Raw genomic sequence first — 25,676 nt, forward strand, 5'->3', positions numbered from 1 at the left:
TGTTTCTGCAACTCACTATATTTCTTCCTTAAAAAAAGACATTAAGATGCTGGATAAATACATTTCAGTGATGAATGAGACTCCCAAACAGATCTATAACCTTTGTTTGAGCTCTGTCGCTGCAGGGAGTGTTTTCTACATGAAAAAGATTACAACTTGATCTTATTTTTTTTCTAAAACACTTAGAGAAAGTAATTTCAGTTTACAACATTTAATGTATTCCTTTCAGGAGTATACAAACAATGCCATGAATCAGGGCTGCACGATATGAGGAAAACTCCCGATATGCAATATTTAGTGATCAATATTGGAATGAAGGTATAACTTGCAATACATGAACAAATAGCAAACCAACCAAAAACATCATTTCCATTTCACTGCAACAGTTGAATTTAAATAAAAGGTTAACACTAGTCTACATGGGAGGCGAACAACTAACATAAAAGGGCTCCATCCGATTGGTCAACAACCTGAAGGCTTTCAATTGATTGGTCAAATGCATAAAGGGATTGGATTCGTTAAATACTTGTTTTAGCACATTTAAGGTAACCATTTATTTACATTTTTGCCATTTTTTGCGATATGCGTATCGGACAGCCTCATATCGCAATAACGATAAATTTGGCATATTTTTTGTGCAGGTCGACAGTGAATGAGTCTTTGTGAATGGACAGCTGATCTGAGATATTTAGCTACTACCATCTGCAGTGCTGGATCACCAACCTAAGCTTTAGTCACAACTGTTCTCACAGGTGGATACCTGATCTATCTTACGCTACGTACACACTGTGCTTGTGCGGCGCATTCAAGAATGCACTGAACTTACGTTTTTGTATCCGCTTTTAGCATGTTCACACTGTTCTGTCGCTGCCCCATACAAGCGCATGTAGTTGAAAGAGGTTTGGCAAAGCAGTGCAAATCTCCCAAATGTTGCTCCAGATGTTTTCTTTCACAGCTCTATTCCGGTACACAAAAAAACTTGGTTTCCTATATTTGCGGTTGGACACAAACAGCAATTATTAGATAATCTTTCATGATCATTTTTCAAACAGTTGGCACCTCCATGTTTCGTAAAGGGCGCCATCCATACGTCACTAGCAAATCCGAGTCCCTGAAGGGTCAAAGTTCAACTGGGCAAACTTTCAATGCCCATTTAAATGCTATTAAAAACCTATGTAGCGACTCGTGAACACCAGTTTTGAACACTGAAGCCTGAAACGGCCACATTCGTGTGTTTGCATAAAAATTTAAAAGCAACTTGTATATGAGATGCAGTGGCAGTGATTATTTAATAAAATGAATGTCACCATTTTATTACAATGAAAGGCGAAACAATACTCGGGTAAAGGTTATTTTCTAAGCCAGACTCTTTCAAAAAAAGAAAATGCGTTCAGGTACAATATCACGATACGTATTTTATTGTGAGATGTGTGTCGTATTGCCAGACTCTTGCCAACACACACCCTAGTATCTAACAGTGAAAAATGCAGGAATCCTTTGACACGTTGCATCTTTTGGTTTCCTTCTGCTTCCATCTTTGCGCTTGTTCTCAGGGATTTAGAATGGAGGGATGGTGTTGCAGACGGCGGCGCCTGTTTTCACGCCTTTGACTTTGTACCGCAGCATTTTTGATTGTAGTGAGGGAATGGACTCTTTTTCTCCGTAATGCACTCTTCACAGGCCATGTCCCTCCTCCTCCTCCTCCTGCCTTGCATCTGCAGGTCACCTCTGGGTTTGATAAGCCCGGGCGAAGCAGAGAGGCAGGGCCCGTGGGTCACTCAATCAGCTCTCTCTGCATGCTTTCAGAACCCCTTTTTTTTTCTCCAAAGGCGGTGGAAACGACCTCTGCTTCCCCGCCTTCCGGGCAGAAAATGAGTCACAGACCACCTCCTGGACTTTTCCCAGAGGCTTTACTTTAGTGCTGCTCCAAGTCCGTCTGTCTCAACTTTCTGCCTTCATGTCTGCCCTCTGACCGCTTTAAAGCAGCTTGACTCAGTCCGTCTGCCGTGAAGAATTGACCAGAATGTTTTAGCTTAGAAAAACTAATTTCTGAAGTGCATCAATTGAGAAATGAATGTAGACTTTTTATTTTATTTTGAAGGAAACCATTTCTCGTGTCATTCAAGTCTTTTTATTTCTTGTTCCTGATACCCTAAAAACAAATTTCTAAACCAATTTTATTTAGTTTTAAAAACTGTCCCAACGAGTGATTTAAACGGAACAAATGTGAACCTTTCATTACTACGATTGCACATGTTGACATATAAAACTAAGAGGGAAGTTGTTTGTTTTTTGGCCTAAAAAAATTCATGAATGTAAAAAAAGGATTTTTAGGTTGTTTTTGAAAAAGATGCATTTGATATTCATTCAGTGATCCTGTTTTGTTTTTTTTTTTGTTTTTTTTTTCAAAACCCAAAAGCAGAAAAACTATATTATTGACAATTTTTTCACATTAAAAATAAGTGACTTGAAAAATGTTCTCACTTGGCTGTGAGAACAGTCAGATTGCAGATTGTGGGCATCCTAAAGGCCCGTACACACCGGGACGAATATTCGCCAGCCGTTATTCGCCACGTTTTTTGTGTTCACACCCAGGCGATTTTCGCTGACGATGAGCCGAGCGAACATGCAATTTCATTCCCTGACATTAGATGGCGCTTAATGTAAAACACAAATACCCCCTACACAAGTCGCTTTTCACTCAGAAGAAGAGAGCAAGTATTTACGCGCTTGTCAGAATCAAACAAAGAAAACATGAATATTTACAGCACCAGTAGCTCTAGCTCCAGTTCCAGCAATGAAGAAATTATTGTTCTGTTGAATGATGAAAGACGTCGATTTTGGGTACATCCCATAGTTACGAGAAGAGAAGAACATGGGGAGTTTAATCGACTGATACAAGAGCTGAAAATGTGTCATGAGCGTTTTCAGGGATATTTTAGAATGTCCGTCAGTGAGTTCGAAAATTTACTTCAACGACTGGCTCCCTCGCTGACGAAAGAACAGAAACACTACCGTAAACCAATCAACCCAGAACAGCGTTTGGCCGTGTGTTTTGACAGTTTTGTGTTTGAGCGCCCCCAAGTTGTGTTTTACTGTAACTTCAGAAGCTCCAGACACGTCTGCAAAAGCGCCATTCTCATTGGTCGTATAGTTTTTGACGCGATGCGTCAAACCAAAAAACGAACCCGAGGTGTTTTTTAGAAAACGACGCTTTTACGCGTGGCGTTTTTTCGCGTCGGTGTTCACACTCACATTGGTGCCCTTTGTTTAGTCCCGAGGCGTTAAACGTCGGCGAATATCGCGCGCGAAATTCGTCCCGGTGTGTACGGGCCTTAAGGGTGTCCTAGGGGCACTTACAAATGCAGTCAGGCATGAAGGCAACATACGACAGCCTCACCTGAATGCCGGCCTGTAACTTGGATCAGCGTACAAATACTTCACGATACACTTACCACACCCCCGACAATGGTACCTTCCATTTTGATGGCGTCCCTTAAGGTGGCTGTACGAGACACAATCTGTGTTGTTTTTGGATCTGGTTCGGTTGGGAAAGAAACCTTCCTCTTACAGACTTTTGGGCGGCTTGATCCTTTTTAGATTCTGATTCCTTCGGTTCAGTTGCGGCAGCGTGGACACGGTGTGACCACGTTCATTGACTGGAATGAGTTTTTTACACTTTGTTCCCAAACGTGAATCAATGTGGAAGTTCCAAATGTTTCAGTTGTTCAAATGCTAATGCTGGTTTCAAAACAGAGCAATTTCCCTTTCACTCCTGTGTTAAAAAGATGCAGACTTAAAAAGAAATTAAACGTTTGTATAGACTGCTTTTTAGGTTTATTGCCTTACCTCTTATAACTAGTTTTTTTTTTTAAATATGAGCCTATTTATAGCTTAATTTATGGATATTAAGGGATTTAAAAAAAAAAGTGTTTTCAGTATGTGTACTGTAAAAAAACTTTCCTTGTTCACCCATCTTTGGAACATTGTTAAGGCGATTTCTCTGTTGTTTATGGTTTACAGTATCATACCTAAGCACACCTGAGGCTGATTTTCAGGACTTTACGATGGCAAAGACCCAAAAAAAATTGGCCAAATGATGCGTGACGTCTACTCTTTATGCCCCCCAAAGTTTTACAGTAATAGATGTTTATGTTCAGAGTCCAATTCCAAATCAGAATCAGAATCTTTTATATAAGAAATAAGACAATTCCTTTTAATTACCACAAAATAAACGTGTTTTGTTCAACCGCTCATTCTGAAAATTCAAATCCAGGCAATAAAATGAGAGGAAAATGCAGATTATTTGACTCTTATTGCATGTAAACACTTTGGATTTTGACAGTTCATAATGTTCTTGTGTTGTGATATTAATCTATGCAAGAACTTCATTCATAATGTTCATAACAGTCACTTTCCTGGCTTGCATAGGGATTGTGGACTGAAAAAAGTACTTTTTTTTCTAAATAAGATGAGGGAATATTCGTGCTGCTGCAACACACGTAACCAGAATGAGCTGTTTAATCCGATTATTGTCTGCATGTGAATAATTGTGTTTTTACTCTATAGAAAAGCCAAGGATGACATATAATTGTCATTTTACAGCTAATTACTCTAGCAGGTTCATCCAGTCGGGGGGTGTTTTCTCTCTTTTTACTGCAGTTTTCAACCAGATGACACCTCCCTGGTGTTTCTGCAGCCTCTCGCCCCTTGAGTTCGGGTTCTCTTAATTGTTCTTTAAGCAGCTGCGGGCTGAGAAATGACTACAGACCAGTCGGTTGAACAGAACAGGATTCTTTAATCCTCTCAGGTAATCTGGGAGGCATTGTTCAAACTGAAAACATTGACTACTGTAATCCCTGTCTTCTGGGAGGGGGGTTTGATGGTGGTGGTGTTGGGGGGGGGGGGGGGGGGGGGTTCTTAAGGAGTAATTCAAAAGATTACTGTAGCTCTGACACAAGATGTCGGGACTTCCTTATCAGCACAGGAACACAAATGAGTGCCGGCGACACTCCATCCGCTTCCTGCGCCGCCGCTTGTGGAAGAGGAGGAAGCGTGGCGTCGTGGTCACCTGCCTGCCTGACAGTCCTGTGTGGTGGGGGCAGCTTTGAAAAATCATTTGAGCTTGGCTGGAGATGCGGGGGGGTTGGTGGTGGAAAGGGCTCACTTAATATTCACGGAGCAGAGTGAATGGAAATGAGTGAGAAAGGAGGAAGAAGAAAGGAGGGGGGGGGGGCTAAGAAAACAGAAACAGAATGTGAAATTACAGGGTGACACATGGAAGCAACTTATTTTACAGATGCTAACGACGCAGGACGCGGCGGGGATGGGGGGGGAGGGGGGTATTCTCGCGGAGCGCCTCGAAACTCATTTCTGTTGAACTGCAGCAGTGCGTGAAATTGCTGGAAATTGACACGGGATGTACAGTTGTGTACCCGACAGGTTCTGCCGGTTGATTTCGACGTGATAATGACGCAGGATTTGCATTAAAGCGAGCCACCGACGTGGAAAGGAGCGCCATCCTCACACCTCCTGTCACAGAAAAAGAGAAAAAAGAAAAAAGTAGAGTAGCACCTCCTGGTTCCTGTCGTCTGCAGGTGTTTGTCAGGACTGCAGCAGAACGGTGCCGGGGAAGGAGCTCCGCTCCTCACGGGGGGCCAGAAAGCGCTTGCAGAAATGAATCCCGGGGCTTCCTTTCACCCCCCCTCCCTTCTCCGTCTTTCCACTCTGAATTAGAACTGCTCCTCTTCTCCGTGGTCCTCCCTCCCCGCTCCCGTCTCTCCTGAAGTTACAAAGGAACAAGAGAGGGGAGGCGTCAGCTGACCGGCCCCCACCAATCAGATAAGTTCTGATGGAAGTGTTTAGCAGCTGCTCAGACCAGCTTTAGCCCGAGGGGAGGGAGTGAAGGAGGTAGAGCGCAGGCGGCGCGGCGCGGCGTGGACATGTACCGGTAGGGAGGCGTGAGGAGGCTGTCTGCTATGGACGAGTCCAGCATTCTGAGGAGACGGGGGCTACAGGTAGGAGAGCAGCGGGTCTGCGGGCCCCCACCGGGTTTTCTGTTTTCCAGTGTGGACTTGTGAGAGCAGACGAGACTCTCCTGCTCAGGCAGCATCCACTCACACATGCTCAGTACTTTGCTTTTTCATTAGAGTCCACTTGTTTGTGTGTTTTTAGCCTTTGATTTGTGTTGCTGGCAGCAGACGGAAGGCGATTCAGGACTGACCGGTGTTTTATTGACTTTTTATGATAATTGAGGCTCTCAGCTTTTGTCAGAAAAGAGCAGACTGAGAGGTGAGTAAGGAGCAGCACTCAGAACAAATCACACAATCAAATCATTTAAAAGTGGAGAGCGAGGTTGTTGAAAAGGTTTACAGCTCGCTCCACGTGTCGCCTGCTTTTTTCTTTCCCCGTGCTTCTTGGTTCCCTGTCAGCTGAGCCCCCGCGCCGCAGCCGCTTCTCCAGTCAAACCCAAATTGAACTTGATTTATCGCACTGCTTTGGGTAGTTGGAGCCGTGTGTGGGGTAATTGATAAACATGTTCAACAGGCAGCCTGTTTAAGATTCAGCTCAAACAAACGGCAAGTGCTCGGAATCACAAAAGCGGTGCGCTAAACCAGATCTGAAACCAGATTTAATTAAAAAATCTGCCAATTTGTGGTAGAAACGTTCTCTTCTGCGATTAAAAATGTGTCTCATTTATCTTAGTCAGTCGAAGCTTCTGGGTGGTCATTCTGTGGGCAGTTTCCTCCTCATCTCCTCCTTCCAGTCAATAACCCTTCAATCCTTCTGAAAACGACCAAAAAGGGAAACTCTGAAGTTGGTTTGTCGTTCAAATGAGTTCAGCCGCTGAGGCATCACAACTTCCCGTTGGTTGTCAGCAGGAAGGGGTGAGATCACCACTGTGTGGCTGTAGGCGGTCAAGTATTCACAGCGGGGCAGATCCTCGTCCGTCAGGATGGAAGATCCATCAGATCTGAGTTTAGCTGCTCAGGATTTTAAGATATAGAATCTAAAGTTTGGTCACTCCTGTGATTTTTGGTGTGCTTACGTCATATGAGGACATTTATTTAAAAAAATCCCACTTTTGTGTTTATATATATATATATATATAAAGAAGAGAAGGGAGTGAACAGATTTGATTTACTTTTTTTCCCTAATATAAAAAATTCTCAGTAATCTAAGAAAAAGCATTACTCAATAAAGCATGAACATCATTTGAAAATACAAAACATTTGTCATCTGATGCCTCTAGACACAGCACCTGGGATTTTCCTGATGATCATTGCAACATCTACACCTTCCTTCAGGTGATTAGCTCAGGTTGATCCGCCCTCAGGTTGTCTAACTATCAGACCCACTGCGATATAAATTTTCAACATCTTCTTATAGCATCTTTTTTTCTGATAATGGAGGATATGTAAAGAAAATGAAGCTTAAAATTGAATTTGAGTTTTTCATTTGTCAAATTGTTGTGAATCTGAAGCAGACAAAAAAAAGTCTGTGTGGAAAAAAATACCGTGCGGCTTGAACAGCTCTGACATTGCTCGTCATTTTTGTTGCACCGGTAATGTTAGGTTGGGGGTGTGAGGGGCTGTAAGCTAGGGGGAGCGCGTGTCAACAGACTGGTGATGGGAAGGAGTGGATGAACCACTGCCACTCTGCAGAATCTGTCCTAGAAAACGACACGTGGTGAGGTAAAAAACTTCAGCTGCTGCCAAAGGTCCACCATCAGCGGCCTTGCAGAGGTCAGGATGCCTGCAGATGTTGCCAATCCTTCAGTTGGAGGGTTTTCCACATTTTAGGTCAATGCTGATGATCTCAAGAACTGGGTCATGTCTCCAGTAGTCGGACCTGCAAAATAAATCGCGAATTTATCACTATGGCGATATCAACCCGTGCATGTCGCAAAAGTTGGCGAAAACTGCAATAAATGGTTTCCCTAAATGTGTTAAAACAATCTTATGGCAGCTTGTAGTATTTATGAGTGAAAGAAATCCCTTTATGCATTTGACCAATCGGATGGAGCTCTTTTATGTCAGATGCTCGCCTCGTATAGACGAGGGTTATTTGGAGTGTAATTTAAGTTATGTTGACTCTTATTTAAATTAAACTGTTACGGGGAAATGGAAATGATGGTTTTGGTTTTTTTGCTATTTGTTCATGCATTGAAAGCTATGTCGTCATCGCAATATCATTTCGCATATCCTGAGTTTCCCTCATACAGTGGTATGGATGATCTGCACAACGAATAACAATGATTTATGAAGAAAAATCTTGGAAATTATCAGGGGTGCCCAAACCCTACCACTGTATCATGCAGCCCTACCACTAGTGCATTGTAATGTTCTCAAAGGCCCCTTACCTTGAACATTGGGAGCATGAAGGTGACTCTGCAATGCCCCCTAGCGTGTAGGTTAGATCCTCTTGGGAGCCTTGTGAACTGCATGATCAGAACATTTGATGTGGTAAAACTTTCCAAGTTCCAACTTTCATCTCCCTTTGCCTGAGTCGTCCACGCTCCCTCTGTTTCATTCCCACCTCGTCTCTTCCACTGCTGCTCCTCTTTGACAAGGCGCTGCTTTCTTCTTTCTCCTGCCGGTGCCCACTTCCTTTAAGGATCCTTGGCCCCCACACCGGCCTTGTGTGACCACTCCCACACAGCTGCTGTGAGGAAGCTGAGCATCTCCACCTACCTCCACTGTCTGCCAGTCTCCACCTGGATCTAGGCATGAAACGTCCCGCTCTTGTTTCTTTGAATTTGTCTTTTAAAGAGGAGGACAAGCTTAGCAATTTCTGCACAAACACTGAAGGTTTGAAAAACTTTGTCTCTCAGATTTTTGCTCTATTCTGAGACACTTTATTAAAACCTAGATGCGCACTTACGTAAGCCCCTATTTTTTTAAATCTTAGGACAGTTTTCAGTGAAGCCAAAACGATCACATTTTTCTATGTGTGCGTTTTCAGTAGGCAGCTGGGGTCAAATGTACCTGATCCACTGCTTCTCTTCTCATTCTCTATTTTAGCCTTGACCTTTTTTCCTTTTTTGATTCATCCCTTTCCTTTTTTCTCAACTGTGCAGCCACCTTTCCTACAGATCCTCTGGTGTCTGGATTTAAAAAAAATCCATTCATTCAATCCATCTTCACTTACAGAAAAGAAGGCAAAAACATCAGAAAATTGTTGTCTTTTACTTTTTTCTGCAAAATTGATGATTTCATGGTCAAACATTTACCTTAGTTTAGTTTAAATGTTGTGAATCCATTTTTTATTCAATAAAAATTGATATAAGATGGTCAAATTACATTTTTTCATTAAATCCTGAACCTCTAAAATCTAATTTAAGTTGATCCCGTATTTATTGCATTACTCAGCTCTTCAGCGTCACCTAAAGAGCTCTGATCTTTACAAAGAAATAAGTTGCTCATGTATTTAATTAAAATATATAAAATAATACTCAATTGTGGCCACAAAGTGCTAATTTGTGTACAGAAAATACTAAAATGTTCTTATAAAAGACTAAATTGTGGCCATATGTGCTAATTAGTGCACAAAAAAGCCTGATTTGTCCACACAAAATACTAAATTGTGGCTCAAAATACTAATTTGTGCACACAAATTGTTCATTTGTGCACACAAAATACTAAATTGTGGCTCAAAATACTAATTTGTGCACATAAATTGTTCATTTGTGCGCAAAAAAATACTAAATTATGCCCACAAAATGCTATTGTGCTAGTAGTTTGTGTGCACAAATTAGCACATCTTTTGTGTATACAAAATGCTAACTTGTGCACACAATATACAAAATTGTGTTACTTATTATTGGCCAAAAGTTATTAATTTGAGTGAACAATTTGTAATTTTTTTAAGTCACGTCCAGGGATCAGTATTGGTTATATTTATTCTAAAGAATACTTTTTTCTAATCTAGTTGTAATTTGACACTTTACTACCCGCTGGGGTGCCACTAGTCAAATATTAATGAATAAATAAATAAATAAATATATATATTTTTTTAACCAAGAATTGACAACACTGTAATTAGTTAAAAAAAAAAAAGTTTTCTCCCTTTAAAAAAAAAGAAAAGAAATATATTTATATATATTTTTTTATAAAAAGTGAAATTTTACTTGTATTTTTCCCATAAACCATCTAAAGTTTTACTCCATCGAGCAATAATTGTTGAAGCTGGTGTTTTTCCAGTTGATCATTACAAACTGCTCAGTTTAAGTCCCGGGGTGTTCTGCACACTTAAAGGTTTTTCTTGTTTAGCTCTAACGCAGATACGTTTTTAGATGATCAGATAAAGTTGCTATGGTGACCGTGCCCTGGAGCTTTTTCCTGTCAAGGCGACAGTGGGATGTTTCAGAAAATGCTCAGATTTGTTTTATTTCACATTCTGGCGTTTCTACAAATTTCTTTTCAGTCAGATGTGTCTGGGATGGATGGATGGATGGATGGATGGATGGATGGAGACCCTGACATGCTGCTCCTAATGAAAACTTTGGATACGCTGATAACCCCTCATTTACTTCAGAACTAGAGGTGGAGGAAACCCACAAGATATATTTATAAAGAGTTGAGAGTAATCTTCATTTATGGAGATGTTTGGTTGCATTTTTTTTCCCTCACTGCATAATGAATGTACTGATTTTATTTTTGGGTTTGGGAAAAAAAATCCATTTGCAGTAGTTTTCCAGAATCAAACCCGTTAATTAGTGCTATAAATAAATAGCGGTTGTGTTCTTCCTGTCAGTTTACTGTGCCTGGGTCACATTTATGTGTAGAAATAATTTAAGATCAACAGTTTATGCATTTTATTTTATTTTTTAAACTTTATTTATAGTGGTTTTTGATACATGTTTATCTAGCTTTTAATTTATAAGCATTTTACATAGCAAGCTGTTTATAGACACTTTTATTTTGGTAATAACTTGGCATTTTACCTTTGACTGTCCCCGTCTTTTTGGGGGTTTTATATCGATTCCCAGGACAATCTTGAATAAACAGCAGCTCTTTTCCCTTGTTTGGCTGACTTTGAGGGACTTGCATGTGTTTTAATGATGTCAACAGCAGCTTTTCTCTTCCTTCATCTTAATTAGGAGCAGCCTGTCAGAGTGCTGCTTTACGGCGTGAGTTTCTTCCTTAAATTAAAAGATGGCTGCTGAAATGAGTGCAGGGGCATGTTTCGTCTCCAAAGACCGTGTTGCAGCGAGCTGAGATTTAGTTTGACTGACAAAGTTCCCCTTTTCCAGTTTAAACTCTAAAATGTGAAACATTCATTTGAATTAAATACACATTAAGCAGGATTGGTGCATTCATTAGAACCAGATTCATTCAAACTTATTTTAATTTGTGCTAATTTTACTATAAATTACTAAAGCAGCAACGAAATTCTTCATCTCCTTAATCAGCCCCCCTCCTTTTCAGATGAACACCCCTCCTCTGCTGAAGTGCCCTTGTGTTAAACATAGTTTCTATCAGGCCTGAACTCGTGGTGCAGGAAAGAATCCCAGAAACGCATATTTTTTTATTCACACTGCAGGTAAATATCTTCAACAATCTATGTTGGTTGAAATATGATAAAGTTTTCATTTACTGCATTTCTTTATTTATTTTTTTAAGACAATGTCACTATTTAGGTGAATATAAACATCTTATTCTAGAAGATATCAGATTAAAAAAACTTTATTTTTGCACAATTTTTACAATTTATTATGGTTTGCCTGATATCAGATGCTGGTTGTGTTCAGTTTCTATGATCTTAGATTCTAACAATTAACTAATAATTCAACCAATATTTATATTTAAAGAATTTAAAAAAAAAGATGAAAATTGTGTCTTATATTTAGCATTCATGTTATTTTATTTGAATATATGAGGTATTTTTTTCCACCAGTTTGCATTAGGTATTCTTTTTATTATAGTAAAATTTACTGTTACAGCGAACTTTTAAAACGTTTATTGTAGAAGATCTAATAATCATTTTTTTTTTTTTTTTTTAACTTGTTCTGTCCAACAGCTGAGCAAACAGATTAGAGCTGAAGGCTTTTTGTGTTGGACAGGTTTTACTATCACAAAAAGAGGTTATATAGCTTCAAGAAACTAGAGTGTAGATTTGTATAAACCCCTTTTTGTCGTATTATTTTTTATTTATTTGTTACATTTAGTGTGTGTGGGGAGGGAGAGGGGAAGAATGTGAGGGGAGGGTGGAAGAGAGTAAAAGGAAGAAAGGTGAAAAGGTGGGGGATACAAGCACTGATTTGACTAAGTTATTAATTTAAGCTGTAACAATTATACCAGATCTGCTGGAAAGACGAATGTTACATCAAAGGTGAAAATCTGACACTAAGATGAGCGAAAAAAAATCTGTCCATCAATACACTGTAGGTAAGGAGGAGGGATGAAGCAGACAGGGAGTGTGGCAGTGTGCACGTGCACGTGGGGGTGGAGATACATGCATGCTGCCCACGTGAACCGTGTGTTCATAAAGGGAGCCAGAACCTACCCAGCCAGACCAGGAAAGGGGAGGAGAGCCCCCCAGGCCAGAAGCCCCCCCAGCATCCGGACCCAGGCAGCCCGGGAGAGGAGGAGGAGGGGACCGCCCACCCCACCAGCCAGGCACAGAGAGGGCCCCCCTACAGGGGCCCCCCCAATGCCCAGAGGCACAAGCGAACCCAGTGTCCGGCCCCCAGGCCACAAGACAGGAGCGCTTAGTTCCTTAGTGTGCAGATCATCCAGGCGGCAGCCATGGGGGCCACCGGGCGCCGGACACCGAGACAAAGGCCAGGGACGAAGCCAGGGCCCCCGGAACCCATGAGCCAGCCACCACCCGACCGGCGCCCCGTCCCCGCAAGCCAGCCCAGGCACGCGACCTTAGCAACCCAGGGATCGCCACGCACCCACAGCCACAGCCACCCCCCTAAAACCCTACGCACTACAACCCCCCCCCCCCCCGCCTAATAATCATATTAAAATAAATATTGATTTGCCCAATTTTCTATTGTTTTCTGGAAAAAATCCAATTTATTTTATTTTATTTAGAATTTTAATTTACCTCATATCAGGTGCTGTTAAAGTTTTGTTTTCCCTGCTTCACTTCTGTATAACAGTATATATGTTAGCTGAATTTAAATAAAATTCAGCATTTTTTTTAATCATATTTATTATTTTTTTATTTTATTTGCAAAAAATTCAAAACTAATTTTTTCCATTTGTTTGCACGATGTCACCTTTTTGTAGTAAAACTTGCTATTTAGGTGAATATAAAACAGTTCATATTAGAACATATCTATAAATCCGATTAAAACTTTTGTTAATTTGTTATTTTTTGATTGTTTTATTTAAATTGACCTGATATCCGGCGCTGGTTGTGTTCCGTTTCTGTCCCCGCTAAGATCTCAGACGCTGCTCCACGTCTTGCAGCTGAATGACCATCGATCCGTCAGTATTTGATCTTTCTCTTTGAGAGGTCGCTCCCACATTTATCTTGTTTTCAGTAAGAGTAATGCCTGTGGGTGCATCCATTTCCCTGACCGCACCATTGGTCTTTTTAGATGTCAGTTCTCGACTAATAAAAGCCACTTTCTTTTTTTATTTTTTATTTTTATAAATGCAGCAGTTTCTGCTCTTCTGAGCACATATTTGGATTTCTCAGCACGCCTCATCTTAAAAGCCTAAGTGGCCAACAAGCAAGAATATTCAGATTTTTGCATGAAATAATCTAAACGCCTCTCGTGAAGAACTATCCAGCATCTCTAACATCTCATCCTCATGCACCTCAGTCTCAAGGTCATTTCTCTCTGCATCCATCCAGTCATTAATATGTACAGTTTTTCCTCTGATCATTTCCCCCTGAAGCAAATAATGTTCAGAAGGTTTCAGATCTCATCCACGGTGCTTTTCCTTCCTCAAGTAGCTAAAGTCTCTTGTGGAGTGGAGTTATAAATTCATAAAACATTCGTTTTTGCCACATTGGTACATAATTCCTCAGGTTAGGTGCTCTAATTTAAAGTTCTAAGTTTGGCAAGAAGATGAAATGTAGCACAAAATTCCAGAAACAGGTTTATTCATCAGCTGCTTCTCTTGGCTTTGCTGCTTTGAAGAAAGCAGGCTGGGGAGAAACAAACGGTTCAGGTGAACGGATGTAGATGTTACCTTAACAAAAGTCAGTAGTCTGTTCATTAACTGTGTTTAAGTCTTTCAGCCACTTTGTTTGCCTCTGAAGGTCAGAGCGGGCTCTGATTGCCGTCTTTACTACACGTGTGCTGGGCAGATAATTGGCTTTTCTGATCTCATTGACCTTTTCTTATCTCCATAATCACCTCAGGTATCTGACTGAGAAGAAGCGTTTAGTTTAAGATGATGCCAACATTTCGAAAGCTCCTATTGTTTTTTTTTTTTAGGTTTCATCCTTTGAAGCCCAAATGCTCAGCAGTAGATCCAAGCCCAGATAGAAGGTTCTCCTTCATTTTGATGAGACGTGGAGATAAATGGGAGCCAATTTCGATTTTCTTGTCTGTTGGGGATGTTTCGGTCATGTGATCAGTCAGTTCTGCTTTTCTAGTAGAACTGTAGATGGCAGCATGGACACGGAATTGAGAGTTCAAACATGAAGAGGCAGCTGGACGCCAACATGGCTCAAAGTCATTAAAACATGCAACAGTGTTTTGTTTTTGCAGATATGTCCTCTTTTATTTTAGGAATGTGCACAAACGACATGCACATTTTTCCAACCCAACTACCAAAAAAAACACAAGTGCATAAAAAAGCTAAACTCTGATTTATGTGAGGGGAAAAACCCGCAAAATTCTGTCAAATATCAAAATCATGTAGAAATGGAGTATTCCAGAAGGAGTAATGGATTAGTCGACATCATTGACTGTATCTGAAAACTGGAGTGAGTGTGACGTCACCCATAGAAAATGGCTCACTTCTGGCTCCAACCAACTGAAGTCATTGTGGTTTTTTTTTGTTTTTTGCAAAAAGACTGCCCCCATCTTTCAGTCCAACTTCGTCATTGATCAGTGATTGGTCCGAGTTGGTCTGAGTCAACATTTCCACAGCAACCCCCTTGCCAATCAGCAGTGGGCGTGAAAAGGGGGCTGGGGAGAAGCTGTTGAAAGCTTCGAACGTTCGACATGAGGCCACCTACTTTTATATGAGGCATCTGATTGGTCAGTAACTTGCGCTACAAAAGAAAATTAGATTTAAAATACTAGAATTAAAAGAACATATTAAAAAAGGTATCAGACCAAGAAAGGTTATTCTGACAAACAGAATGACGAACAGCTATTTATTTCTCTATAGACGTCTGTGGGCTCTTTGCATTTGGAGCCAGCAGATACTTCCTGTTTGGAACGCGAGGGGGGAGGGGTCACAGTTGAAACAGTCAAAGGTCAACATTCATTGAAGGTGTTTTAGAACCACCGTGAAGGTCGTTAAGTTTGACCTCTTGAGCCACAGTTGCAAAATTGAAACAACACGATTGAGTTAGGCATTTTATTTTTGGTTGGTTTATAGTCTTGGAGTCAGAAACCAGTGACATCCGCCATCTGTGTCTGACGGACAACTTCATTTGAACCACTAACTGACGACAAAGCTCTAAACCCCTGACTGTATATTCCATTCAAAAGTATGGCACATTTCGTGTAGCCCACTTTCAAGTGGTAGGGATGTGGTTTTCTAACAAGCTCACTCCTGATTGGTTAGAGTTGTTACCATAGAAACATTGACTCAGATTAACAGCCACGCTCGGGAACCATTTGGTAGTTTAACCCCCCCAATCCACTTAATTCAGGGTAGTAGGGAAGCATTGGGTCCCAATCTTAGTCTTTGATGTGACTCGGCCTGGATTTGAACTCACTTCCAGTCACAGGGCGGACACTCTTCCACATGGCCAATGAGCTGTACAAATCACTGGCTCCAACATGGCGGCGTAGGTCATTGCTAACAAAAAAAGTTGCGACTGAATTGACTTGATTTTGCTGGAGCTGGAACTAGGCCACTTTTATAAAAATGACATCACACTGACTCAGTCCAGTTCTTATATACAGTCAATGGGCTAAACACAGTAGAGTGATTCCCTCCCATGCGTTCAAACAGGTGGAAGAATAAACATGGTAAGGGCCATCTGTGTGAAAAGTCATTTTTTCGTTCAAGTAACCTTCCAGTGAAATATCTGCACACCGAAAACTAATTCTGCTGGACAATAAATATAGAAAACAATTATAAATATGTACATTTTATTTTGGTTCAACTAGACCAGGGGTGTCAAACTCATTTTCACCGAGGGCCACATCAGCATAGCGGCTGTCCTCAAAGGGCCAAATATAACTTATACATGTAGCCAAATGTAACGAAAAACAAACGTACCTACTCCTTAATGTTAAATAACTCATTATTTATTTATTCTAACTTTTTAAGTGACAATTACAATTGCATAGAAAACATATGGTTGCTTGTTACTTTGGCATAAATCCTTTTACATTTGATTCTGTCAGGTTAGGTTAGATGGACCGTGTTTAAGTCCTAATGTAAATTGCCTAATCCGATATTTCTAGTCCGATTTCCCCTACATATTAATAAATACACATTAAAAACTTTTACGCCCTCACGGGCCACATAAAATGTCATGCGGGGCTTGAGTTTGACACATGTGAACAAGGCATTAACCACACTTTATTTTGAAATCGAGCGTGAAATCCTCACGGAAGGCTGAATTTTCTGATTACTGCATATGTCTTATGACGCCAGCTCTTGTTTCGGAAAGAACTAAAACATCGTTTTTATTATTTTTCTGCATTTCCTCAGAGGTCCAAAGGTCAGGGTAGATTAAGCAAATGAAGTCTGCAGAAATGTGCCGGTCCTCTGTGATCCTTCTCCCTGAAGTGGTGCTGCTGTGTTGGTTGCCGGGCAGAATAATCAAGAGGTTCAGCTCATTAGCAAGAACGGAAAATGATTAAACATTTTTCCAAAGGCTATTGATGTTTTTATTGTTGAATTGACTTGAGATATTAGTTACTAAGCTTTTTGATCACACGGTTCAGTTCTTCTGGATTCTGTGCAGCTAAGAATAAATCAGCCAATTAAAGATGCAGAATATTTTTTGTATTATTGTGTTCACGTCTGACCACATCTTAAAAGTGACGGATTCTTCTAGAACTCAACCTGATGGAAAAATCACACGGTAAAAACTAGATGCTTGTCAGCAGTTTGCATCATAAAATGTCAAACGGTGTTTGGTTTTATCGGGTTGTATAAAAAAACAATTAAATCATAAATATAAAATAAAAAACAAACCATCTGCCTTCTGTTTTCATAAATTCTCAGTGAAACTTTAAACTTACGGTTTCATCTAAAGCAGAAGGAGATCACAAAATAGCCTGATGAGAGGATTTAATGACATTCTACATTTTGACTTCTGTTCAATTCAGTTTATGGCTGAAAGACTTTTCATCTTAACTGTAATTATTTTTTTTACAGACAATTTAAGTTTTTACTTTTTGAATAACAGTTCCACACCGGTCTGTGTCAAGTCTCTGTGCAGAGCGGCCTTGAAAATAAATAGAATGTAGTCACTGAAAAAAATAAAATGCAATATAAAAGAAACCGGTTGTTTTAGTGTCCTGTTTGGTTTTAAAGTCTTAAAGAGATTCAGGAAATCGCGGATATGTAGCTCGATCTTTGCAAAATGCTTGTAGGATGAGTTAAAAATGTTTAACTTTAAGGTTTTGATGCATAGTGGAAGATTCCTTTCATGATTACACTGTAGTGTTTTCTATCAGAGGGGACATTCAATAAATCATTGATGGTTCTTATTTTCATAAATTCTTATTTGATTCATCCAGAAATCCTACTAAGCAAGAAAAAAAAAAGTAAATAAAAGTTTGTCCTTACTTTCTGTCTTCAGAAGTGGTTCAGTTTCACCTGCTGGATTCTGCACGTCATTAATAAAGCTTAAGTAGGGAGCCGGTTTAGTTCGTGCTGGTTTGCGCCACCTTCCGTCCGTGAAACCAGGGCTGCTCCCTGTTCCCTTCTCTGCTTCTGTGCCGGTCCCAAGCCCGGATAAATTGAGAGGGTTGCGTCAGGAAGGGCATCCAGCGTAAAACATTGCCAATTTACTCGTGCAACTTATCCTCGAATGAGAGGTTGTTTCGCTGTGGCGACCCCTGATGGTAAAAGCCGAAAGAGAAAGAAGATTAATAAAGCTTAAGTGGGGAGTGGACACATTGACCTGAATTTACTCCCCAAATCTCATCCATGTTCCAATAATGGGAACTGAGTGGGTCAAACTAAAGTGGTTCGGCCACCTGTCCCATCGAACGAAACTCAGCTCAAAAATGCACAAATTTGAGGTCACAAATCAGCACAGTGGCATAGTGGTTAGTGCTCTTGCATCAACGCAAAAAGGTTCGAGTCCTGGTTGGGGGACCCAAAACAGAACACCAGTGGGGGACCTTTCTGTTTGCAAGTTCTTCCAGAACATGCGTGGGTTTTTGCTGGCTTCCTCCCACCATCCAAAAACATGCTTCATAGGTTAACTGGTTACTCTAAATTGTCCCTAGGTGTGAATGTGAGTGTGCATGTGCATTGGTGTGTGATGTGTGGCCCTGTGATAGACTACCGACCTGTTCAGGATGTCCCATGCCTTCGCCCACGAGTGGTTGGGATAGGCTCCCCGTGACCCCGAAAGGAATAAAACGGATTTAGAAGATAAATGAATCTGGAGACCAACCACTTCCTGAATTTCAAGTTTAATAAAACCGTAAACATTGAAAAACTTCAGAAAGTGAATGTTGTAGTTTGAGGTGTAAAGTGAAATTTGAAACCTCTCCCCAGTGGTCTTTAGTGGAACTGCAATCTTTGGTTCTTATCAAATCTGTTACCCAGAAGGTTGAGGTTTGGTTTGAACACCATCCAAGGAGGTTGGGGTGATCAGCTCGCTCTGTCCACAACAGGATCAGTAATAAATCAATCAAAAGAAATAAAGGAAACAATCTAGAGAAAAATGAACCAGAGGAAACTACAAATGTCTCTCTGTCACTCAGATCAGATCAGAAACTAAACAGGGGGGAGTTCCTTGGCAGTCAGCGGAAAACTGCAGTTCAGCAAAGCCCTCGTTGGATCCGGAGATGCAGGAAAATCCGAAAGGAATCAAAGGGAATTATTAATGGATCGTCACGCTGAGGCCTTTTTTTTACAACACTGCTTTGATGCAGCGTCCTGGAGATGAAATGTTGTAGCGCAAAGGCACGGATTGACTTTTACCCCGTGAAACAAAACGCACCCCTGGTTCATTATGTAACAAATCTTTTCTTTTGTAGTAAATGGACAGCTCGATAAACTCTGCAACGGATGGGATATTGATGTCTTACTCCAACAAAAGCCAATGAAACGACTGATTTAAGCATTTAGATTAAAAGTAAACCCACAAGAAAAAAAGTAAACGTCTACTTAATATTTTAGAAGCTTTTCCTTCCTTATTTCATTTTATTAAATTTGAAAAAAAAACATTTAAATTGGCTCAAAGGTAAATGTTTAACACCAAACTCGATCTGACATAAAAATAAATAAACAAAGTTTAGTTTTTGAATAAAGATTTCATTATTTAAAAACTTTATTTTGAATTTTTAGATTTAAGAATGTTTATTTTACCTTTGGAACAATAGTTATTGACCAATATTTATCACTGCATTAAAGGATGTGAGAACCCATAGTTGAATTTCTCAAATCTGGATTATGTTCATATCTCATCTGTGATGCGTTTAAGGGCCCAAAAAGAAAGGAAACAGTGAAAAACATCACTACAGTGCCATCAGATCCCCTTTCAGGAGTTTTGGAATCCAAGCCTCGAGGGCCATTGAAGCTCCTTATTGGCTAACAGGAGAAAAGGCAGGATTTCCGGAAAACCAGCCGCCCCCCCCCGAGGCCTAAAGTTTCACACCCCCCTGGTTTAGAAAGACAGACGCACGGTTCCAAAAAACAAAGTCTGAAAAGTTTTCCAATCTGCCCTCATGCTAACTTGAGAGCCAGTTTCCATGACAACAGTCACTGTCACCTGCTTACAAGTGTGAGTTGGTGCAGGGAAAGCAATAACAGAACAATGATACGGTGCAGCAGCCTGTTGCACAGCAGTCCTTTTTTGTTTCCTCCAGAAAACGTCCTGAGTCAGACTCCTGATGAAACCAGATAGCTTTTTCCTCATAATGCAGAAATGTCTGCCTTCCCCATCCTCTGCAGCTACAATTTCAAGCATCTGCACACCAAAATGTCCTATTTCATTTATCCATCCACTACTCTTTGTCTGATGCATCCAGTTCTAACACTGAACTACAGTCACTATTGGTTCTGGGTTTTTTTTTCTGCATGGAGGGATTCATTTCTGTCAAATGTCCTTGCAATGGCTGCGGTAACTGAAAAAAAGGTTCCTGCTGTTTGTCAGAGCTGCATGCTTCTCTCCAATAATTGATGTGAGAAAAGCTGAAATGTTTCCCAAAAAGACGCAGCAGTGAAACTTGAACATCCTGTTTGATGCCTTGCAGCCCTTTTAACAGGTTTTCTTTTGTTTTGTCTTTTGCACGGTTGAATGCTGCAGACAAAATTCCTGATGTAAAACAAAAATAACCACTTCCTTTAGGAAATGTGAGCTGCATCTTTATTTTTCATTCTGCATTAGAGAGGAATGCAGGGATTTAGAGCTGCCAGGCTAGAGGTCTAAAGGAGGACCAAAGAGGAAGTTTATGGATGCAGTGAACAAATACATGAAAGTAGCTAATGTTGAAGGAGAAAAGACAAAGTTAGATGGAAGCTGTTGCGACCCCTGAAGGGAAAAGCAAAAGGAAAAGAAGAATTAAGAGTAGACAGGCACAGGTGGGACTAAAAAAAAATCATAATTTTCTGTCTTAAATGCTTTATGCTCTTCCCCCTAACCCCTATCTTTGTGTTTGTGACTTCACTTGACCTCTAAACACTGTTTCTAACTAATTCACAACGTACCATTTAATCCGGGACTCGACTTAATTTAGCATCCCCTTAAAATGAAAGCAGAAGACGTAAAGCCTTCCAGCCTTAGTCATCGTCTTTGAAGGATCAGACCACAAACGTATCCAACTTATATTCTGACCAAAACCCAAGTTTGTTGTATAAAATCACAACTAAATCAATGATCCTGCTTTACTTAATCCTTTCATAGTAAACTATATCCATGTATATGATCTATTCCCTTTGGCATACTACAGAATGATATTTTTTAATTAAATATGAGTTATTTTCCTGAGTTCTTTTCAAACCCTGAAGAAAGACGACTTAATCTCTGGAGCTCCGCCTATCTCTCCTTGTGAGTTCCGCCCATTTTATGATGTCATCCTCGAGTCGGCCTCAGCAGCGTGTCGGCGTCTCGCCCACGAAAAAACGGACAACATAAAAAGCTTTTGCAAAGATGGATGTTCATATTGTACGTATACGCTTTTTTGCCGATCAGCGCTAGCGCTACGGAGAAAGTGGGTGTGTCTGTTAGTCTGGGGGCCACTTTGTGACATCACAATGCGAAGACCCACTCATTGTGGTAGAGCGGGTTTTTAAAAGAATACTCAGAAATCCATGAACGGATCAAAGTACCGCTTGTTTCTTGTGAGGAATGAACATGATAATACACTGAAAATCTCAAAAAGTTGATTTTGCATGATATAAGCGCTTTAAACTGGCTGGCTCCTGGTATGAAAGGATTCCCAGATACTGTTTCCTCACAACAGAGCCAAGCCATACTTGTTTGTTTGTTTATTTATTTGTTTATTTATTTATTTATTCTTTTACAGTTACATAGTCATATTTCATTGTACGTGGGAGCCATGGGTCATGTGGTTTAATGGAGGGGAGTGGTAAGGGTGAAGGGTGGGTTGGGGTTTTTATTGTAATGTTGTGTGTTTACTGTTTTTAGTGTTAAAGCGCTTCGAGCTGCACAAAGTGCATGAGAAGCGCTATTTTATAAATAAAGTTTGATTTGATTTAAACACTGGAAAGGCGTCTGCTTTTTGCATTTTTCCATTTGTCTATCCACTCATTAGTTATTTCAAGGAATCGGGAGTTGGTATGAGAAGATGAAGGGATGGGTTTAGGTTGCAAAGTGTCCATTTATTTTTGGAAATTTCTACATATATATATATATATTTTTTTATATTCTCTTTCAGGCACAATGTAAGAATTATTTCCTTATGACTTTACCAACATGTTCCAGGTCTGTATGATGTGCTTGCCCAAATTACACACAAGGCTTACAATAGCAGAGCAAACAGCAGCCTCTATTATTTTCTTTATTAACTGCCATCACCAGCACAGGCTGCACGAGCCTTGTTGACTTTCCAGACTTGGTTCCATTTTCAGGCATCGCTGTTTTGTTAACATAAATTAATTAAAATTATAATAATAATAATAAAAAACACTTTTAATTTAGTCACACCCAGACTTCTGGAGCGGCTCTGCTTTAGCTGTTCCTATTTTATAGCCTTCATTCCTTCTATGAAGTGATTTATAGAAGATTAGTGAAGCTTAGATGGTTGGAAAACGGAAGAATGGTCATATTTTATCACATGAAGAAAATCATATTAATGGATAAAAGTTAGAATCTAAATTCATAGTTGAAAACAGAACGAGACCACTCTTATTTTCTCCCATCAGAGGCTGTGTCCAAATTCCCTCACTACTCCATAACCCCCAAAAGTCATTGGATCAGCTCTATTGCTCTTTTTTGACACCAGCCTCCAGTGGTCATTTGAGGTACTGCAGCTTTTGGAGCGCCCTGGTTTTTTTGTGAAGTTGGAGGTTCAGTTAAAGAAAACATGGAGGACTGAAGTCCCCCTTTAAAGATCGGAAAATCGTGTTTCCCACCGGGCTTTTCTAAAGCCTCAGTCACTTGCACCCCTACGGGACAATGGGTATGTGTGTGGTGGGATTTTGGGTTGTCCCCAACTTAAGGTGAATGCACGTCTGTCTTGGAGTTGGTTTTGGTGTTTGAGATGTCATGAAAATGGAACGTACCATTGTTGTACATGTGTTAAATGTATTGTGAAGTATTGGTAAGGATAATGTAAGTTGCATGCTCTTATGACGTACAGGTGATTCTGTCGTACGATGTCCTAGCGCCACACTGTAGTAGTTGGTAGTTCTGGCTCCTTACTGACAAAATGGTGCATGCGTGGGGTGAGGGCGTGAAATGCAAGTGCTTGTAGGATTTCTACAAAACTACGCTCTGATTTTCTAATTTTCTAATTTCTTACAGTCAGGCTTTATTTGATTTGTGCTAACGGGTTCTTAATAGACCTGTATGACACGCCTGCGTCTCACCTACCTTACCCTTACTTACCCATATGCGTCGTATACGTGTTCGCTACGTGAACATTTTTGCTCTACAGACTCGTTTCATGCAGGCCACCTCCATACAGGATTGCCCATTTTCTGCCCCCAGACAGACAACCATAAGGGAAGCTTTGAATAAGGCCTAAGACGGCGTTTTTCCGTCATGTCTCCCCGGGTTCTGTGAAACACCCTACTGTATCTGGCATGCTTTACCTGCAGGGTTTGGTGAAAATCTGCGCCTCTAATGAGCTTCTTGTCATTAACGGCGTTCTGTTCAGGAATAGCGTTGCTAACTCCGAAAGGTGTCACACATCTAAGGCCAAAGGGGACGGCTTCACAAAGGAGTTTAAACTTTATGCAAATGTTTCCCTGAGGCAGGAATCCGTTTTCATCCAGCGCCAGTGCTCGTTGCTCATAGCTCACTGTGATTTGGAGTGCTGACCTGGCGGGTGTCACATCAGCGTCAGTCGTTTGCTGCATGGTAATTAGGGTCGTGTTGGCAGCGGCCGTGTCTTTCAGGGCAAATACTCTGCTCCTGGGCGCCATGGCGGTGGCAGGGGGGGTGCATTACGTCCTAATTGAAAGCAAGGAGAGAGAGGGGCTTCACACTTTTCTGCTGAGTGTAGCAGCTGATGCGCGTCCACTGCACATCTTGCAACGCGTCCCACAACAGCCTGGCTTTTATTGGCTCATTAATATTCAAGCAGCAGAGATTCAGAGCGCCGTCGTTTTGTTGTCTCACAGGTGTGACGCAACAGCACCGATGATGAGCACAAGAACCGACTGGAGGGACAGAGGACTTTGTGGCTGATGACTGACTTTGTTTAGGACAAGTTTACATTAGTAGATGCTGCAGCTATGCACGTTTGTCCTGCACTGCAGCTACAGGGACACACTCAAGGGCAGCATTTAGGGATAACATACTCTCTAGGAGGCAGTATTTTTAGTCAATTCAGTAATAAAAATCTCTGCTTTAACCATAATGGCTATAATGGCTGATTTAGCAGACGTTTTCTTCCACATGAATGGGCCTGTATAATGCTTTTCTTAAGCCATTCAGAGTAAACTACATACATATATATGATCATATATTGCCTTTTGGCACACTAAAGATCACATTTTTTATGAAATGAGTTATTATTATAGTCTGCCTCGGCAGCGTGTCTGCGTTTTACCCACGGAAACAAAAATGCAAACTTTTTTCACACCTTTTATTATAGTGTATATTTAATCATATACATTTTTTTAAATACCTAGTCAACGTTTTATTTAAATCTTTTCAAAAAACATAATTTGATTAACTTGTTAGACTTTTGGTTTCTAAATGATATGAAATATATTCATATTCAGCTGTGATTGTTGTTGTAATTAATCGAATAAAGAATTTTTTTTTACCATAGCTAAATAAATAACTGAACAGATTATTTGAAAGTTGTATTCAACATTTTAATTTGAGCAATTACTTAAGATGCAGGAAAAACTATTTTTCTGATTTAGTCTTTTTTTTTTTACCAAGAAAATAATTAATTACTTGGAAATTTGACGTCTATTGTGTCATTTACTTTATTTCTGTTGTTTTCTGGGAATGGGAACGATAGTCGGATGTAATCTCTGGGTGTATTAGGATATGAAACTGCAGAAGAATCACAAAGGAAATTGAGATTTATTACCTTAGCTCACCTGCTAACCTAATTATCACTTTAATATTGTGAAATCCAATTTTGCATGGATGTGGTGTTATTCTATGAATATGATTGTAATGACATTTCTCCATAATATAACCAGCATTCACAGCAGTTTTTTATTTTTAATGAATAAATTAAAATACCTTTTTATATTGTAAGTTCTTGGTAAATTATATTTAAACTAGGAACTCATTTCAGTTTAACATTTTTATGACAGAATTGACTTTGATAAATGACATAAAAACTGTAAGAACACACCAGAAAACCCTGAACTGATGAATATAATCACTACACTTTCTGTTAAAGTCTTTCCTTTTTCAGATTAACGCACAATTTTACCTAAAAATTAATTTACGTTGACAGAACTTTTAAAATAAAGTCCCTTTTTTGGAAAGTATTGCTTTTTTGAGGCTAGTGGTGAAGTAAATCATTTATTGTAAGACGTTAGACGTAAGACGTTAAAACCCTCACCTCCTTTTTTTTTTTTTTTTTTTTTTTTTTTTTTTTTTTTTTTTCTAACTTGTTCTGTCCAACAGCTGAGCAAACAGATTAGAGCTGAAGGCTTTTTGTGTTGGACAGGTTTTACTATCACAAAAAGAGGTTATATAGCTTCAAGAAACTAGAGTGTAGATTTGTATAA

The 25,676-nt window shown here is 40.1% G+C and overlaps 1 protein-coding gene across 17 annotated transcripts in view; it reads left to right on the forward strand.

Moving 5' to 3' along the window:
* mast4 (microtubule associated serine/threonine kinase family member 4) overlaps window positions 1-25,676 on the forward strand; it is a 133,289-nt gene that overhangs the window by 45,250 nt on the left and 62,363 nt on the right. Inside the window, exon 1 of one of the 17 annotated variants that reach the window (XM_078956006.1) lies at window positions 5,882-6,017. The exons of 13 other annotated variants lie outside the window; for them this stretch is intronic. In XM_078956006.1, coding sequence (XP_078812132.1) covers window positions 5,979-6,017 — 39 coding nt within the window. In that variant the 5' untranslated portion in view covers window positions 5,882-5,978. Of the gene's footprint in view, window positions 1-5,881; window positions 6,018-25,676 lie in introns of those variants that run through there. 3 more of the 17 variants (XM_078956007.1, XM_078956003.1, XM_078956010.1) reach the window with 3 other exon arrangements.

Source organism: Oryzias latipes, chromosome 12, assembly GCF_053564925.1.
Source record: "Oryzias latipes strain Hd-rR chromosome 12, Olatipes_Hd-rR_3.1".
Taxonomy (NCBI): domain Eukaryota; kingdom Metazoa; phylum Chordata; class Actinopteri; order Beloniformes; family Adrianichthyidae; genus Oryzias; species Oryzias latipes.